We start from the raw sequence: 15,695 nt of genomic DNA, 5'->3' as shown, positions 1-15,695 counted from the left end.
GGTTGAAGATATGGTTCTTGGGTCAATCCCATCCCGTCCTCATTAAAGCTTGCTACTCGGTCAATCACCCTTTGTTTCAAACTTTATATCCTAGAACATCACATTTACGCATAGAATTCTTCTGTATATATTGGTCATTAATCATGTATCAGGGTCTCCCACGGTTTAAGGAGGAACAAATCAAAGTAGCCCCAGGGCCTAGTGGTAATGAGAAAGAAAACAAATGAAAAGTACAAAAGACAAATAACAGCTTTCTTTATCCAGAAAATAGCCCTCCCTGTAAGACAGAAATGAAGCAATTGCCGCGCATAGACCGTTATATGCTCCGAAGAACGCCCAACCCCCGCTTGTTTTCAGAAGATTAGAGGGACACAGAGACAGGGAAAAAAGAAAAAGGATGAGGGGGCGAAGAAAATCGCTGTAAACGCCAACAGCCAGTGTATCGCATCCCCGAAATAGCCATAGGATACCAGCCTAGCCATCCGAAGTCCATGTAAAAGAGAGAGAAAGCAAAAGAAATATCCCGCGTAGGAGAGGACGTCAGCGTCAAATGATCGTCGTTCTCCTGGAGTTGGCAGGTATAAGGCCAATTATCGCCGCCAGCCCACATTCCATATTACATGCGCGATGTCTTTAGCGGTGTTGACAGTATCAACCACTCGATCAAAAATACTAGCATTGGCGGGTTCCACGTCATCGTATGAAACTCCCGAAGATGAAAGACAATGTCGGTCAAGTTCCGCATCGTCCTCAGGGTTAACAAACCATGGTCGACTACAATTCGTCGAATCGTGTAATCTTTGAGTCGGCTCCCAATTGAAATCTAGATCGTTGTCCGCTTCGTCCAGAAAGAAGTTCGCCGCCGGCTCTGAGGCTTGACTTGTCTCAACAGAGGGAGAAGTGGAGTACGATGAAAAGTAACCGGACCATCGATTGAGTATTGAATTCACCGGTGGCTCCGGAGTGTCTCCCCGATACTTCAGTGTGGTAGATGGGAGTGGTGCAATGGTCCTGTTGTCACTGCTAAAGCTGCTTCGCGGAGTAGTACTCCTCTCGCTTGTCAATGTTTGCCATGAGCCGTGTCTCATCATAACAACGCCATCCTCCGAAGATGAGTCGTCGTTCATTGCGGGCCAATCGTCATCATAATCGTCTTTTGCCTCCACTGCAATACACTGCACTACTTCGTTGTTGAAATGGATATGACGCTTTTCGCAGGGTGAGCCTGTTCCCGAGGAGCCGTTGATTGGCGTGGCAGTGCAGGATGTTCGCGAATAAGCCTCAGAAGACTGACTGAATGATTGTCCCAGGTTTGACGAATAACGATAAAAGGACGGTCGATTCCGGCTGACCTCCGCTTCCTGTGCCTTCAAAATGGCGCCCGCATGCTGTAGGAGAGTATGCTGCGACAAGGAACGCTGCAGTATTGTTTCAGAAGCCGTCCTCTTCTTGAGTATCGGCTTTCTATCCGTAGGCGTTTCAAGGCGGCTTGGGGGTGGCGAGACGTTGGAGACAGTCTTGCGCTTCCTACACGACTTTAACGGGCCATACAACCAGGTCACGTCGTAGTCCTTTAGCCTGGACGCATATGGTTAAACACAGAAATCAAAGGGAGGGAAGAGAAGGGAAAGCCGGTTGAAGCACTAACCAGTTGAGGGTTTCCGGCGATACTGTTCCCCGGTTAAGCTTCAGCTTTGCCCAAGTCCTCCATGACGCATTCTCTAGCCTCACGCCATGATCGTATATTTCTCGTCGAGCAACCACATATCGCCAAGAGGCCCATATATCCTCCTCCTTCCACTCATGGGCGAGGTAATCAACATGTCTCGATGGCTCTTCTTCAATCGAACTGTCGTCGGCCGGTCTCGGCAAGTTTACACGGTGGAGGTCCATTGATGACTCTGTCGAGGCTTCGCTAGGAGCTTCAGGTAACTTCGGGACGCCTGGGCCTGCGTCATATGAGGGCAGTATTATCTCATCAACGCCATCTTCTCCTTCATCATCATCATCATCATCTTCTTCTTCATCCTGCCCATCACGTACACAGAATGATAGACTACTAAGGGTTGCAGGAGTTGGTAGATGACCAGGAGCCGTTCCGACGAAATCGGGAGAATGAGGAAATGGAGAAAGCGCCGAGGATACAATTGGGCTCGGACAATCTCTTGGGTGGTAATCATTGGCGGGCGACTTTACTGTGATCACATCCGAGTCTTCCAAGAAGTATCTTTGAGCGATAGGGCACCGTAGAGGATCGGGGGAAAGTTGCGTGTGCCTCTCCTGTGAGGCGTGAAGCACGGCAGCCATCTTCACGGGGAAATGATAATCATTGGAGTTAATGTATTCCGGAATAACTCAGCCTTGTTCTTTGCCCTTTCTCGTTGCTTCTTTCGCCAAATAGGCTATTGGATTATATGAGGGGAGAATAAAAGGGAGTATTGCCAGAGGATTGTCAAGTGGATCAGGCTGTACAGAGGCACTCGACGAAGAACGAGAGATCGACAAGATAAAAAAGGTTTCAGGATCAGAAGAGCATTTTAGAGAGGAAAAATGGCGTAGACCTAATGGGGCGGAGAGAGCACGTATCCGGAAGATGAGATCAAGAATAGCTCAAAGATAGATATGGCTCGGGACAGCAAGCTCGATGAATGAGAGGGTGCCTTTTTTAAGATTTCCAAGGTATCAGCGGGCCTTTTGGGTAAGACCTTTTGGGGGAAGATCCGTCCAAGTAAGGAATGTATGTATGAGATTGTAATTTATTCTGTGTCCCAGTCTGTCCTAGTCAGAAAAAAATATATATATTTATGAAATCATTGAAAGGGGAATGGCAGGGAAAGAAAAAAAAAATCCTAAATCTCAAAAAGAGAATCGAAGTACTCACGGGAAAGGAGATTCAAGATAAAAGGAAGAATGATGTAGTGATCTTATTATATCATTCCAAGCGGAAGCGGCGATCTGACAAGCTTTCAACCCAATGAAGTAATACCACCTAGTAATGTAGGTAGGTAGTAGAAGAACCTACTTTAATTGGGACCGATAAGGCGGAAGAAGTTCAATGACAAGATTTGGTGAAATGATGTGCTTGAATGTACATACATGCATACATACATACATAGTAGTAGTAGTAGTAGTATATAACAAGGTATCGAGAGTGAGATGGAAGGGAATGGAAGTACCTATAAAGGTACTGTACATACGCAGAGTGAGACTAGAGAAAAATGAGAAAAGAAAAAAGAAAAAGAACAAGGCAAGGTTGCCACCAGGGACGAGTTAAACTTACTCCTCGTAAATTTACAGGGTTGGTATTTTATGACCAATGCGCCTGAACGGTGGAATGGAAAGAAATTATTGGCTGGAGCACAGATGGACTGGGGCTCCACCGCGAAAACAGTGATTTGTGCCCCCTCTTTTAAACCACACCTCCAAAGGTGGAGTTTAGCCGTCCAGACCTTTTTGGATTTCTCGTCATTCAACAACAACTTGATCAAACCCCATGGAGAAACCTCCAGACTCCTGTGTGAACCTCAATAGAACATTGTCTAGATCCTCTTAGTTCGGTATTTTAGACTTCCCTTCTACTGCGGATCATCCTTCCTATACATATTCTTGTTTCGTGTGTGTATATCAATTACTCATGATTTATTTATTTATTTTTTTTCTTAATCATCTATAGGTATATCTCCGTATAAGTATCTATACCTATTTATTTTATTTTTCTTTATTTATTTATTATTATTAAATTTTTTTTTTTTTTTCTCCCTGAGACTTTTTTGGTTCTCTTTGCCCCTCCCCCAATCTATAACCCGTATTGATGGCAAAATGGGACGTGCGTTGCACCACCAACCTTAGCCTTAGGGTCTACACCTAACTTGGCGGTTATTTGTCTGGAACGCATGATAGTGAATCTATAATGTCATTGGTAAATCGCTTTCTTGTTCAACAGATGTGGTACTGTCGATAGCTTGATTATCCTTTTCCTTTTCCCCGGCTTCTTGTGGGAGTGCTATGGTTATATCTTAGATATATTTTGCTTTTCTCACACAGAAAAATTAAAATAAAAATAAAATGAAAGGAAGAAAGAAGGAAAGGAGGAGAATTGTTGATTGCTGCAGGGGCGTGTTGGATAGTTCAGAAACTTCAGATTCCAGATCGTCAGCTTTTGAGATAAACTGAACCTCTTACGTTCATTCCGAGTACCGGTCAAACGGCCTAGCCACTGATTAGACGGAAGTTAAAATATTGGAGTCCTTCTCTTTAGAGGGGTCTTTTTCGTTCAAAATACCTCTTAGTAGTTGTTTGATTAGTTTACTCCATAGTCGCATCTTTTGATATTTGCACGACCCTTTTTTTTTTTTTTTTTTTTTTTTTTCCATCCCTTCGGAGCAACACGGAACGTCATTTAAATACCCGAACATTATAAGATGAAAGAGAAAATAAGTGGGCGTCCGGATGCACGGGCGCTGCAGATTGACAAGCCGCAGATACATACATATAGTACTACAACGACTTACTACGACGTAGTTACTAGATAGGTAATTAAGCCACTGCACTCGGGAAAGGATAAAAATAAAAAAACCAAAGGACGACCCTGATCTTCCCGATACAATTCTTCGGGTGGTGGCAAAGAACATGGATATCTCTCATATGATGTTAAATCTTTCTCATTCTTGTACCGTCAATGGGATAGTTATTTACCGACAATCACTCTCATTCGAACACACTTTATCTACCCTGGATTACAGTACATGCATACCACCGATAGGTTCAAATCTAGGCTCGAGGATCCGAGCGCTGCTAATCGCTCCACTAGTCATTTCTTTACTATCTTTAGTGATGGACAAACAGACTTCCTCTTTTAGGTAACAGGTAAAAGGCCTCTCCATGTCAAAGTTTGTCGAGCCGAGGAAACGCAGACGAAGTGGCAATGGACAGTAAGTAACCTGTACAATTTGAGGACATCCGAGTCATCATCAGCCATTGTCACCCCCGTTTCCTTTTTTTTTTTTTTTTTTTTCCTTTTTAATTCTAGAATTCTTCTCCGTTCGTTCCTTCTCTCAAATATGAAAATGCTCTCTGCTTCGAGTCCCTCTCGATCATGTCGAAAAGTCCTAAGGGCGATGAGAAACAGGAGGTGGGGGTGGATGAAGTACTACTATCGTTAATTAATGCATGTCAGACCGATATGATTAAAATGGTCAATCAATTTCAAAGGTACATAAATTCTCCGACAAGGAGTGCTTCGATTCCTAAAATTGAAACTATTGACTTTTGTTTTCTCTTCCCTTGTTCTTCTTCTTCGTCATCATCTTTATTATTATTATTATTATTATTATTTATTTAATTAATTATTTATTTATTTTCGGGGGTGCTCTCAAGAAATCCAAGTGCTAGGGAATTGCTTCGGAAGACCGGATGTTAGTAACAGAGAATGAAGTAAATCGTATTCAGTACTTTCGCCCGTGCGCATTGGTCTACCGTAGATAACGCAACATTGGGGCCTTGCTACGTCAGTTTGGCAGGAGAATGGGATGGCTAGAATCACCAAGACAAAGATATTTGTCTTTCATTCATTCACATCACTCGAAGCTCTTAAGAGGCTGTACCAGTCCACCCCCTTCCTAATTGGCCCATTAATCTGGTTCAGTGCAACCTCGTTCTTGACTCCACTTGCAGCAATGGCTGGCTAAAGTACGGAGTCCTATGTCGATGGTAGATACTAACTAACTAACTAGTAGTAGTAGTAGTACTGTTAGTCTAGTGGGTCATGATGAGGTGAGTGTCTGTGTCAGTCTAAACACAAACGTTTGTCGATCATCTTACCAGCACTATCTTAGTATCAATGTCCTAGTGTGAGGCACCTCTGCACAAGCAAACTAACACCCCCCGACTTTGTATGTACACCCATACCCAGACGCACATAGATTGTGTTTGTAACTAGGGCGAATATACGCAATTAAATAAGATATCGACTTGGATAATGAATTGGCTCATCAGTTGTTCATTGATCATTTAGCTACCTAGCCATTATCGTCCCAGATCAATGCGCGAACAGCATGCGTTGTACACTCAAGTAATATATAACCTAGGCAAATGTACTAGTAACGGTCCGCGCGGCCTTTTAATCATCGGGTTGGTCTAACAGGTGGAAGGAGTGTGTCAACTCACCGAAGCACTGACAGCGCCTAAGCCCGGCACGGTGGTTCTGAGTCCAGAAACTGGTGCCCGTGCTCCTGCATTCCTTCCTTGTTAACCTTTCCCGCTTAAGATGGCTCACACATTGACCTCTAAGGTTTGCCAGCTGTTCACCTGGGTGAATTTTGATTGTGAACGGAAAGGATCAGACGCGGAGAAGTCCTGTGTCATGGCAGCCCCGAAATTGTTCTACAGCCTACCAACTCATGTTGTTCCCCCTTGGCTGAGGAAATCCCGCTTGGAAATTTATTGGCTTCCTTCCTTTCCTTAGCATAGCCAGCCGGACTCACTACTGTGTAGCGGGTATTAACAAGTGTGTGGCTCGACCTTTGGGGACCCATTCGATCCCGATTCTAGATACAACAGTCTAGACCAAAAGCCCACCGGTCCTATCACACCCCAAATGGCTCGCAGCTCACTTTTCATGGGACCAATCCTAGCTTAAAACAACCGTGCTTTCTCTCACCCTTGATAAAAGGTGGTTAATTCTTATTGCAACCTCCTCCTTCATCAAAAGATGCATATCTCGAGGTTCATATCGCTAACATACCATATATGCCTTCATCAAATAGCTATTGCTAATCATTACACAAATTTATAACTCATCTAATGACCAGTGCGAGCCAGGAGTCAGGCGGGAGTAGCTAGCCTCCAGACGTATTTCGCCTTTGGGGACAGATATAGCAGTTACTAGACTGATCTAACTCTAGGCAGAAAATGTGCGGGCCCACTAGTCTCATCAGAGGCTCCTGGCTGGCTAGGACTCTGAATGTTAAGCAATTAGGGCAGAAATGCTGTAATGCAGTAGCTATGGGGATTTGATCCCAATTCAGAAGTCTATAGCACCTAAGTATCAACGGTAGTGGTTCTGCCCAGGTGTCTCTCTTTAAGTGTGGCTCAAGCTGAAGTAATTCAAGACATGATGTAACCCCTCTTGTTGGATATCTTTTAGTATAAGCATAGACCTCGCTTTAGAAATAGCTGGTTTTTCTAACCTAGGCCCGGACCATGTGCGATTGTAAGGTTACCATAAATCTTAGAATGCCTGCTTCCTATATACCTGCTGCACTGCTATAAGCCCTCCAGTTAATCGATTCAGGCAATGCTTTGGTCAACTTGTTCAATATCAATCCTTTCTCGATCCACTCTTTGATAATTTCGGGTTCTTGTTGCGCCCCTCACCTTTCCCCTGTAAGATTCGTGGGAGAACCCTCTTTTCCAAAACCCTCCGTGGATTTCTGGTTGTCTTGTCCACAGCCTATAAGCCTTCTGAGAAATGAATCTACCCAGATGCTAAGATTTCCTCCTCTTGGCGGATGAATTGTGCTGCTGTAGCAGAAGTTTCAAGGGAGTGCATTAGTGGATAAGATACATCTGTCAAGAATAATATTACAAAGCTTGATAGAAGAGATATATGTCAAGAGGAAACGGAGATATTCTGGTCATTGGCAGTAATTTCGATTCAGAAAATCGTCAAACCCCGTTTCTCTTCAATAATTCCTCCCTTTGCCGGCTTTCAATCCGGGAAAGGAAACAATGGACATTTGTCTCCTGAGCAGCGTCCATGATTTGATATCAAAGAACCGGACGTCTCATTAATCCGTGGAGGGGAAGCAGCTAATCTAAAACAAGGCGGGTAGTTAAACTCATCCTACCAAGTACTAGTAGCCACCACATAGCTCGTTTGGGTTGACGCAGCTATGCATGCTCAATTAGTGATCACTTCGATGATCTTGTAGTAATATAGATAGCGTTATCATGCTTAGTAGTACTACGAGAGCAAATTATGCAATAGAAGGGGAAGGCGGAGGGTACGGTCTAGACTTGGTCTAAGAATAAATATACATAAGTAGCCTTGTAAGCCATTAGGACCCATATATCGGTAGTTGTGTCACGCCCAAATTGCGTATCCCCAGCTTCAAGATTAAGGGTTCATATCTCAAAGTGTTGGATAAGTACATTCAATAAGCATTCATCTGCAGTGTCCATGGATGCTAACGAAATTTATCAAGGGGTCCTTGATGGAGTAAAGAGGAAGGGCTTGAGGGCTGCTTTATTCGGGAGGCCACACGATATCATCGGCATTTTAATGTTAAGTCGGTGAAGCAAGGAGGACCATTCGGGTGAAGCCTTGGAACGAATTAGCAAAGCCACTCAAACGTTGGATTAAACAACTGTCATCTTCCAAGCCATTTCTACAGTTTTGGAGACCCGTTCTATACGAGTCATAGAGGCTCAGCGGCAACAAGGATCTTCCAACCAGGTAGAAGAAGGCAGTGCAAGCCGATACACACAATAATCAGACCAGAATAAGGTACTAGAATATTAGTCTAGATAGGGGCGATCGAGCCGAAAACGGCAGATCGTCGTGAACCATGCGAACGTGAGCAACACGATCAGTCTCAAAATCACCCTCCTTTGCAAATTTTCTTTTTCCAAATCACAAGCCACCCTTTTCTGCGATTCTCAGTCATTTTCCTTGTACCAAGAGGTTGCCCAGGGATACTATCAGAATCCAGCAGGTCCAAGTCCAACAGCGCCAACTCTTGCAACGAGCCAAAGCTCTTTGATGTGAGTCCTTTGACCAACTGTAGCATAACCAGGGCAGCCAGTAAACCCGGAATCACCTGATCCGGAAGCGGGTCTATACTATAAGCAGTTTAGTGCAACTGGCGGCCAACCCCGCGGTGATATCGCGTACTCTGGGCTTGGGTTTCGATAATCGATTCTACCGGTAAACAAATTATTTTACTGCCCATACAACCAGAGAAGTCCAAGAAAACCCAATAGCCACTCTTTAGAATGGCCGAAGTAGTGCAATCTGGCCCCGTTGAATCTCAGGCCCGCCATGTCGTATATTGCGGGGGTGAGTCGCCTCTTTTACTCTGCGTGATGCAATGCAGGGATTGTGAATAGATATCACTGACTTGTTCGATTTACAGTTTGCACCCTCCCCCCGGAGGTATGAAATCTCTTCATTTGCCGTAATAAGATCTTGAATTCTCGAGCTCTCTTCTTTTTCCTTTTCTATCCTTCGCTTTTTTTTGGTGGATTCGCCCCGCACCGGTGGTTGGGCAGGAAACACCACAACTTGCAGTTTGACTGACTTCAATTATCCTAGTACTGTGAGTTTGGTGGGACGGCGAAGAAATGCGAAGAATGGCTGAAAGAGAAGCAACCGGAACTATACCAACGACTCCACTCTGAAGGTACAGCAAAACATCACTCCAGCATAGTGTAGTGAAGAACAGACTAATAGGATTGCGTTCCTTTGCAGAAGTCATCAGCGCTAATTTATCGACACTTTCTATATCTGCCCAGGAGCGTGCAGCGAAGGACGCTGCTAAGAAGGAGGCAAAAGCTGCTTTGGCAGAAGCACGCGACGCAGAGCGCAAGGCGGCCTCCAAGGTTCAAATCAAGCGTGTTGAACGGAATAAACGCAAGCACGTTACGGTCATCGCAGGCTTGGAAGTATATGGTCTGGAAAATAAGAAGGTTGCCAAGGATCTTGGCAAGAAATTTGCAACAGGTTCTTCAGTGACAAGGTCTGCCGCGGGGAATGAGGAAATTACAGTACAGGGTGACGTGAGCGATGATGTCCAAGTCTGGTTATTGGAGGTCTATGGGGAGAAAATACCGGAAGCGAATATTGAAATCATTGAGGACAAGAAAAAGAAGGGAGGCAGTTAGCCAATGATGAACTATCTTTGGTTGACGGCGTAGACGCATAATGTACAAGTTCAGTGTTGCATATTGGGTATCATGTCAATAGTATACAAAAGTCTCGATAGGTTGTCAAAGGAATTCAAGGCTGGCCTTGACAAGAAAGGTGGATCACGCTGAGCTTTAGGACTTTGGGAATATCGCCTGTCAGAGCTCGTCGAATATTCTCAATGGATCTTGGTCAGTAGCCCTCGCATCCTCAGGATTAGCAGAAGTCCAGGTTGCCGGGTCAGTAGTGTAGCGGGTATCGTGACGAGAGATTAGCTTCGATGGATATTGATATAGCGCATAGCTATCTCCAGGAATATCTGTGGCCAGCCAATGATTCTCACTCTCCTGCTCGTGCACAAGGGCTCCAGTAGAGCCGTTTGTCACGGTCGCTGCTTGCCACGCCATGTCAGACTCCGGCGACTCCAGGAATATCCAGTTCTGGACAATAAGAGCTACGGCGAGAGTGAGAAATCCTGCCATAATCAAACCCCAACATATACGGAGGCGGCGACTGATTCGTATTTGGCACTCTGCCTCTTTTCTCTCCCAGCGGTCAATTTCTTTCCGCATCTCTTGGAGCCTACAGCTAAGCGCTTCAGCCCTCATTCTTCCCGCTTTCATACGCTCTTCCAAGGCCTCGATCTTCTGCATCTGCGGCTGAAAATCTCTGAGGTCCCCGATTTGCTTTCGAATGTCCTGATCCAGATTCGTGGTCTCTCGTTCAAAGTCTGTGAAGAGTGTCGATGTCGAATCCGAGAGTTCTTGGAAAGAAGCGATCGTGACGTGGAGAGCGGCGAGCTTCTCCAACAAATTATAGTAAGTATAATCGAGCCTGCGGGTGATATCTGTTGCAAGTGTGCCGATTATCGTTAAAGCGGATCGTAGGTAGCTGCCAGCGAGCCCGTTAGATCAATCGGAACGAACAGGGCAGAAAATTACCTACCGTTCCCCTTGTTTTCTCTTCTCTCTCACTTGCTCTAAATCGTCTAGCGAGCGTACCTCCTGTCGTCTGATCAGACCCAGGTGATTGTTCCGGTCAATTTCATCGAGTATACTGCCTTTCCTGCTACCAGTACCGAGTCCCGTGGTAGATTCAGATCCCCAGCGCGACCGAGTTGTCTCCCTTGTCACGGGTCTAAGTAATGCAAGTCCATCGTCGGGATCGCTTTCCTTCTCGCGACCACCAGACCATTGGGGCAGCAAGCCCCTGGCACTAGCGGAGGAGGCGATAGGGTTCATTATTCGTGGGAATCGCCCGTCACGGGATTTCCTATGCTTATGCTTATGACGTGGCCTGAATTTGGTAGGATCTAGGCTGGTAGGGTCGAAGGCCAAATGACGGTGATGTTTTTCTCGAGGTGCCCCTGAAGCGTTTTCGCGATCCTTACGGTCATAATGGGGTTGGAGAACTGGCGGTTCTCGGCTGCTGTTCCAGGCAACATAATCACCGTCTCTGGAGTCTGCAAACGGTCCATCGGCGTCGGACGGGACCTGAGTGGGAGTGAGAGTGGGTTTGTGGTTTCCGGCGGTACTAGAGCCATGGGTAGTGAAAGGGTGAGAAGCGGAGAGCTGTCTGGATGGCGACAGCAACGCGGGCAAAGAGTTTCTCAGTGAAGACTCCATTTCTTTTTTATTTCCTTTTTTTTTTTTTGTTTCCCTCTTTTTTTTGCGTCTCCTCCGCCCCTGTTTCCTTGGCCAGAAAGTAAAGATAGTACGGAGTGTGAGAAAGTATACTTCTATGTGTCGCCCACAACATCACACTATCTATGTGATTATGCGGAACACCACGCCAAGACTGATCGACGCTTGCCTTTAGCTGGTGTGTCTTAATGTCTCTTAGAATTTCGGAAGGGATCAACGGGCCTCATTTATACTAGTTCGATGGTCACACACGAAAACATTTCTAGGAAATAGAGATGACAAATCTGATCACCTATATCTAGTCCCGTCTAACTGTACATATCAGGGGACCCGAACAAAAACTAGTGAGTGAAACAGCAAGTATCACAATTATCATACGCCCAACTCCTTGTATTGCCGTCCAATCAATGACTTGCACCGTAAGCACTGTCTTTGTATTGCCCGAGAACCAAATTTAAGACCGCGGCAAATTAAAAGGAAAGAGCGAATTACCCGCCATGCACGCCGAACAAACCATAAACGCGACGACGATGATGATAGGGCGTAAAAAAGACGATGATAATAGTAGTAGTAGGAGGAGGGTAGGGGGGTAGAAAGGAAAAGGAAATGAAGAAACCAAGAAGATTTTTTTTCCCACCACAGTTACGAGTTGAGCAATTTGTTGCGCTTTTCCTTACGCTTCAATCGTTCGACACGTTTGCGATGCATCTTCTCCGCCATCTTCTCGTAGCGTTCCTTCTCCTCCTTTGCAGCCCTACGCTCCTTGATTCTCTGGATATGCGCCTGTGCAACAATGTCAGATAGCTCGCACATAAAAGCTCTCAATGCTCAAAGACCATCGTTCCGCATACCTTCCGTTCGGCCTCCTTCTCTTCTTTGAGTTCTCTTTCGTGTTCTTTAACAGCTTCCTGATGCTTGCGAGCTTCCAATCTCTTTTCGTACGAGGTCAGACCAGCGTTAGGACGGAACGGCTTTTTGGTATCGCGCCAGTTTTTTCCTGCGGGTCCAAGGCAGGAAAAATTAGTAGGGCAGGGTGGGATAAGTGGGGAGCAAGAATCTATTACATACCGTTTTTACGCATACCCTTTGTGGGATCAGCCGGAGTGGCCGATACCGTGGAGGACATGGCCAGCAGAAAAAGTAAATAATACACCAAGTAGAATGGCGCAAAGAAGCGGAACTCGGAAAGGGGCTCTGTGAGAGATGGAAAGCGGTTGATATAATTTTGGTTTTCCTCGGCGGAGGGACTGGCCGTTTTGCGGCCTTCGAAATTTTGAGTAAAAAGTTATCTTAGACCGATCAGATAAACGGATCTCGGCGGAAGTCTTCACCCGATGCCCACTTTGACATCTGCAATGAGGGATTTGCCAGCCACGATTCTTACCCGGTCGTTGTTCTAGTTGAAATTATCACCACCACTGCTGCAGAAGCTCCCCACTGTTCCAAAAATCCCGCGTCTTGGCTTCATTTTCATCTGCAGGCGATGCTCACTTGCTGATTTTATCGCGCGTGGGTTCGGGCTGACTTAGAAACCCCTCGTTGATTACCACACTACACCGCCCCCTCCTCCTCGCCCCGAAATCTTACCTTAAATACTCTCTCTCTCCGATTCTACACGGAGCCATACAATGTCCTGCCGATAGGGTTTCACCTCTCTCGCTCTCATTCCTCCCCCTCTTTTTTCCCGTTTTCTTGGTTGGATCAGACGTAGTTCCCCTCCTTACTCCCATGGCGGCTGCAGAACATGCGATCACAATCAAGAATGATATGTCAATGGAGCTCCCTACACTTCCCCCCAATCAGGGGGTTGAGGCGTTTAAGGATATAATGTTCGGGTCCGTAAGTAATCCTGCCTACCGCGCCCAGTAGAGTGCTGCTTGGGTTAACTATTCACCTACAGACAGCAGGAATGGCTGGAAAGGTCATCGAATACCCCTTTGACACGGTGAAGGTGCGCCTGCAATCTCAACCCGACCATCTGCCTCTTCGATACAAGGGGCCAATAGACTGCTTTCGGCAGTCATTTCAGGCAGATGGCTTTAGAGGGTTATATCGAGGTCTCAGCGCCCCTATGGCCGGTGCTGCCATAGAGAATAGCTGCTTGTTCTGGAGCTATCGCATGATCCAAGATATCTTAAAGTCAACATGTTACTCTTCGACAGACCCGCTACCCTTCTCAGCCTTACTGGTCAGTGGGGCGGCATCTGGGTCCATCACTTCACTTGCCCTCACTCCCGTTGAACTCATCAAGTGCAAAATGCAGGTACCTCTGGAAGGTTCCAGTACCAGGGCCGCTAGTCCACTCTCTTTGGTCGCAACCATATTCCGTCAAGACGGTATCCTAGGATTTTGGCGAGGGCAGCTGGGGACTCTCATACGAGAGACTGGTGGAGGTGCCGCCTGGTTTGGGGGCTACGAGGGGGTCTCGGCGCTTTTCCGCGCATATCCCACATCCGCTTCGAAAGGCGGTTCAGAGAATCAATCGGCTTCTCTCCCGCTTTATCAACAAATGATTGCTGGAGCAGCAGCTGGTATAAGCTACAACTTTTTATTCTATCCGGCAGATACAATTAAATCCCGCATGCAAACAGAAGATATAACCCGCGGCTCCATCAATGGTCAACGGCAAACTTTCTGGGGCGCCGGCAAGGCTCTATGGAAGCAACAAGGACTCAAGGCTTTGTACCGAGGCTGCGGGATAACTTGCGCACGATCAGCACCCAGTTCAGCCTTCATTTTTACAGTGTACGAAGGACTACGGAGTTATTTTGGATAAACTGCTCTACATTAGACGTACATCTTTCTTCTCTTATATTGGATGATACCTCTGGCCTCGTTCCTCTTTTTTTTTTTTTTTTTTTTTAAACCCTACACCCCAATTGCATTATTGTTATATCCAAGAGAACCCATTGGGCGTTGGCATGAGTGTCGAAAACCTTTTTCCATGTTCATATAATCTTTCCTTCTCTTCCTTCTTCCTGAACCCAGGTTCTAGATATTTTGTTTAGCTAGTTCACATCTTCGTTATAAGAAAGGAAACAATGGACCGACCGATGAACATTTTTATACATTAAAACGTTCACCGGAACCTGAAGCTCTCCTTAGGAGATTGCCATGGATTGCTACATAGTTCCATGATCTTGGCCCACCTCATATCTACGAGTACAGTCACCACAAACGATGATAACTGCATAATTGCAAGTGGGGTATGCGCCGTACTAGCTGCAAGCCGAACGACATCGTCCTGATAGCGGAGCTTCTTTCCACGGCCGAACTCATACCCCTCCCCCTCCCCTCTTTTATAACTCAACTTACATATTGACCTGTCGCATCCCTTTCCACTGAGACAAATGAGATACTCCAGGCGCTATTAAACATGTCTTCTTCTTCTAAATCTGCTCTTACTACCCAGGAACTCCAGACCCTTGCCTCCAAGGCGATTGCTGCTAAAGCTACGGCCTACTGTAAGTCAGCCGCAACTCATGCATCACATAGAGTTTCATCGTTCGTTGCCACTGCTCTATGCACTGTTTGGTTTCTAAGTGTATCTAAAGGTCCGTATTCTAAATTCCGCGTTGGAGCATGTATTCTCACCCAGTCTGGTGAATACATCGTCGGCGCCAATGTCGAAAACGCTTCCTATCCGGTTGGCACATGCGCAGAACGAGTGGCCTTTGGTACTGCTGTCGTAAGTTGTGAACTCCGTCAGCCTCCTTGTGAATTGCCCGGGACTTCCCCGCTAACTCAAGATGATCGTTGCAGGTCGCTGGATATCATGACTTCAAAGCTGTTGCTGTCGCTACTGACAGTAACCTTCCAGCGTCCCCGTGCGGCATGTGCAGACAGTTGTAAGTTCGAACCCTCCTCGTCTTGCTCTTTCTTGCTTCATTTCTGTGTCTTCGGTCGACTCGCATGATGAGGGCCCGCGCCATGGCTCTCTCGAGTATTTTACCGATGCGTTCTCGCTAGCACCGTTTACAGCGCTGACGATAATCATATAGCATGAGCGAATTTACAACTCCCTCTTTTCCCATTTACATGTATGGCTCGGAAGGAACCTACACTATCAAGACAATGCGTGACGTATGTAACCGCCTTGACAGATGGTTCCTATCATGTTGTCTTCCTTCCTTTCTTTCTTTCCTTTT

The 15,695-nt window shown here is 46.0% G+C and overlaps 7 protein-coding genes across 7 annotated transcripts; 3 read left to right on the top strand and 4 right to left on the bottom strand.

The window, feature by feature from the left end:
* Nucleotides 1-408: 408 nt before the first annotated feature.
* On the bottom strand, nucleotides 409-2,563 carry BDV27DRAFT_111839 (protein phosphatase regulator REG1). Its single transcript, XM_032064550.1, has 2 exons — nucleotides 1,649-2,563; nucleotides 409-1,578 (listed from the first exon to the last, which is right to left on the bottom strand). The coding sequence occupies exons 1-2, from the start codon at nucleotides 2,305-2,307 to the stop codon at nucleotides 591-593; spliced, it is 1,647 nt and encodes a 548-aa protein (XP_031927740.1). The 5' UTR covers nucleotides 2,308-2,563; the 3' UTR covers nucleotides 409-590.
* Nucleotides 2,564-3,773: 1,210 nt separating this feature from the next.
* Nucleotides 3,774-4,366, bottom strand: BDV27DRAFT_128077 (uncharacterized protein). The gene is made up of 2 exons (XM_032066905.1): nucleotides 4,283-4,366; nucleotides 3,774-4,209 (listed from the first exon to the last, which is right to left on the bottom strand). The coding sequence occupies exons 1-2, from the start codon at nucleotides 4,320-4,322 to the stop codon at nucleotides 4,037-4,039; spliced, it is 213 nt and encodes a 70-aa protein (XP_031927739.1). The 5' UTR covers nucleotides 4,323-4,366; the 3' UTR covers nucleotides 3,774-4,036.
* Nucleotides 4,367-8,892: 4,526 nt separating this feature from the next.
* tma22 (putative RNA binding protein Tma22) lies at nucleotides 8,893-10,059 on the top strand. Its single transcript, XM_032064548.1, has 4 exons — nucleotides 8,893-9,058; nucleotides 9,135-9,154; nucleotides 9,314-9,401; nucleotides 9,470-10,059. The coding sequence occupies exons 1-4, from the start codon at nucleotides 8,995-8,997 to the stop codon at nucleotides 9,880-9,882; spliced, it is 585 nt and encodes a 194-aa protein (XP_031927738.1). The 5' UTR covers nucleotides 8,893-8,994; the 3' UTR covers nucleotides 9,883-10,059.
* Nucleotides 9,379-11,595, bottom strand: BDV27DRAFT_128073 (uncharacterized protein). Its single transcript, XM_032066904.1, has 2 exons — nucleotides 10,850-11,595; nucleotides 9,379-10,795 (listed from the first exon to the last, which is right to left on the bottom strand). The coding sequence occupies exons 1-2, from the start codon at nucleotides 11,527-11,529 to the stop codon at nucleotides 10,063-10,065; spliced, it is 1,413 nt and encodes a 470-aa protein (XP_031927737.1). The 5' UTR covers nucleotides 11,530-11,595; the 3' UTR covers nucleotides 9,379-10,062.
* Nucleotides 11,596-12,026: 431 nt separating this feature from the next.
* BDV27DRAFT_111728 (CGR1 family protein) lies at nucleotides 12,027-12,837 on the bottom strand. The gene is made up of 3 exons (XM_032064547.1): nucleotides 12,616-12,837; nucleotides 12,399-12,544; nucleotides 12,027-12,330 (listed from the first exon to the last, which is right to left on the bottom strand). Exons 1-3 carry the CDS (start codon nucleotides 12,671-12,673, stop codon nucleotides 12,190-12,192), a joined length of 345 nt encoding a protein of 114 aa, XP_031927736.1. The 5' UTR covers nucleotides 12,674-12,837; the 3' UTR covers nucleotides 12,027-12,189.
* A 109-nt stretch (nucleotides 12,838-12,946) lies between these two features.
* On the top strand, nucleotides 12,947-14,390 carry amcA (putative mitochondrial ornithine carrier protein AmcA/Ort1). The gene is made up of 2 exons (XM_032066903.1): nucleotides 12,947-13,386; nucleotides 13,448-14,390. The coding sequence occupies exons 1-2, from the start codon at nucleotides 13,276-13,278 to the stop codon at nucleotides 14,321-14,323; spliced, it is 987 nt and encodes a 328-aa protein (XP_031927735.1). The 5' UTR covers nucleotides 12,947-13,275; the 3' UTR covers nucleotides 14,324-14,390.
* Nucleotides 14,391-14,832: 442 nt separating this feature from the next.
* BDV27DRAFT_111719 (cytidine deaminase) lies at nucleotides 14,833-15,469 on the top strand. Its single transcript, XM_032064546.1, has 3 exons — nucleotides 14,833-15,011; nucleotides 15,102-15,235; nucleotides 15,310-15,469. The coding sequence occupies exons 1-3, from the start codon at nucleotides 14,924-14,926 to the stop codon at nucleotides 15,397-15,399; spliced, it is 312 nt and encodes a 103-aa protein (XP_031927734.1). The 5' UTR covers nucleotides 14,833-14,923; the 3' UTR covers nucleotides 15,400-15,469.
* Nucleotides 15,470-15,695: the final 226 nt, after the last annotated feature.

Source organism: Aspergillus caelatus, assembly GCF_009193585.1.
Source record: "Aspergillus caelatus strain CBS 763.97 unplaced genomic scaffold BDV27scaffold_84, whole genome shotgun sequence".
NCBI classification, from domain to species: Eukaryota; Fungi; Ascomycota; class Eurotiomycetes; order Eurotiales; family Aspergillaceae; genus Aspergillus; species Aspergillus caelatus.
The sequence above is the reverse complement of the archived record's forward strand: the minus strand, read 5'-3'. Positions and strand labels throughout refer to the sequence as shown.

Coding starts and splice junctions, on each gene's coding strand:
- BDV27DRAFT_111839 (XM_032064550.1), bottom strand. CDS start 2,307: ATGGCTGCCGTGCTTCACGCCTCACAGGAGAGGCACACGCAACTTTCC. Junction 1,579..1,648: donor TCGCCGGAAACCCTCAACTG/GTTAGTGCTTCA, acceptor ATATGCGTCCAG/GCTAAAGGACTACGACGTGA.
- BDV27DRAFT_128077 (XM_032066905.1), bottom strand. CDS start 4,322: ATGCGACTATGGAGTAAACTAATCAAACAACTACTAAGAG. Junction 4,210..4,282: donor AATCAAACAACTACTAAGAG/GTATTTTGAACG, acceptor ATCAGTGGCTAG/GCCGTTTGACCGGTACTCGG.
- tma22 (XM_032064548.1), top strand. CDS start 8,995: ATGGCCGAAGTAGTGCAATCTGGCCCCGTTGAATCTCAGGCCCGCCAT. Junction 9,059..9,134: donor CCATGTCGTATATTGCGGGG/GTGAGTCGCCTC, acceptor TTCGATTTACAG/TTTGCACCCTCCCCCCGGAG. Junction 9,402..9,469: donor CCAACGACTCCACTCTGAAG/GTACAGCAAAAC, acceptor GTTCCTTTGCAG/AAGTCATCAGCGCTAATTTA.
- BDV27DRAFT_128073 (XM_032066904.1), bottom strand. CDS start 11,529: ATGGAGTCTTCACTGAGAAACTCTTTGCCCGCGTTGCTGTCGCCATCC. Junction 10,796..10,849: donor AAGAGAAAACAAGGGGAACG/GTAGGTAATTTT, acceptor GCTCGCTGGCAG/CTACCTACGATCCGCTTTAA.
- BDV27DRAFT_111728 (XM_032064547.1), bottom strand. CDS start 12,673: ATGTCCTCCACGGTATCGGCCACTCCGGCTGATCCCACAAAGGGTATG. Junction 12,545..12,615: donor AAAGGGTATGCGTAAAAACG/GTATGTAATAGA, acceptor TTGGACCCGCAG/GAAAAAACTGGCGCGATACC. Junction 12,331..12,398: donor AGAAGGAGGCCGAACGGAAG/GTATGCGGAACG, acceptor ATTGTTGCACAG/GCGCATATCCAGAGAATCAA.
- amcA (XM_032066903.1), top strand. CDS start 13,276: ATGGCGGCTGCAGAACATGCGATCACAATCAAGAATGATATGTCAATG. Junction 13,387..13,447: donor AGGATATAATGTTCGGGTCC/GTAAGTAATCCT, acceptor ATTCACCTACAG/ACAGCAGGAATGGCTGGAAA.
- BDV27DRAFT_111719 (XM_032064546.1), top strand. CDS start 14,924: ATGTCTTCTTCTTCTAAATCTGCTCTTACTACCCAGGAACTCCAGACC. Junction 15,012..15,101: donor TGCTAAAGCTACGGCCTACT/GTAAGTCAGCCG, acceptor GTGTATCTAAAG/GTCCGTATTCTAAATTCCGC. Junction 15,236..15,309: donor TGGCCTTTGGTACTGCTGTC/GTAAGTTGTGAA, acceptor TGATCGTTGCAG/GTCGCTGGATATCATGACTT.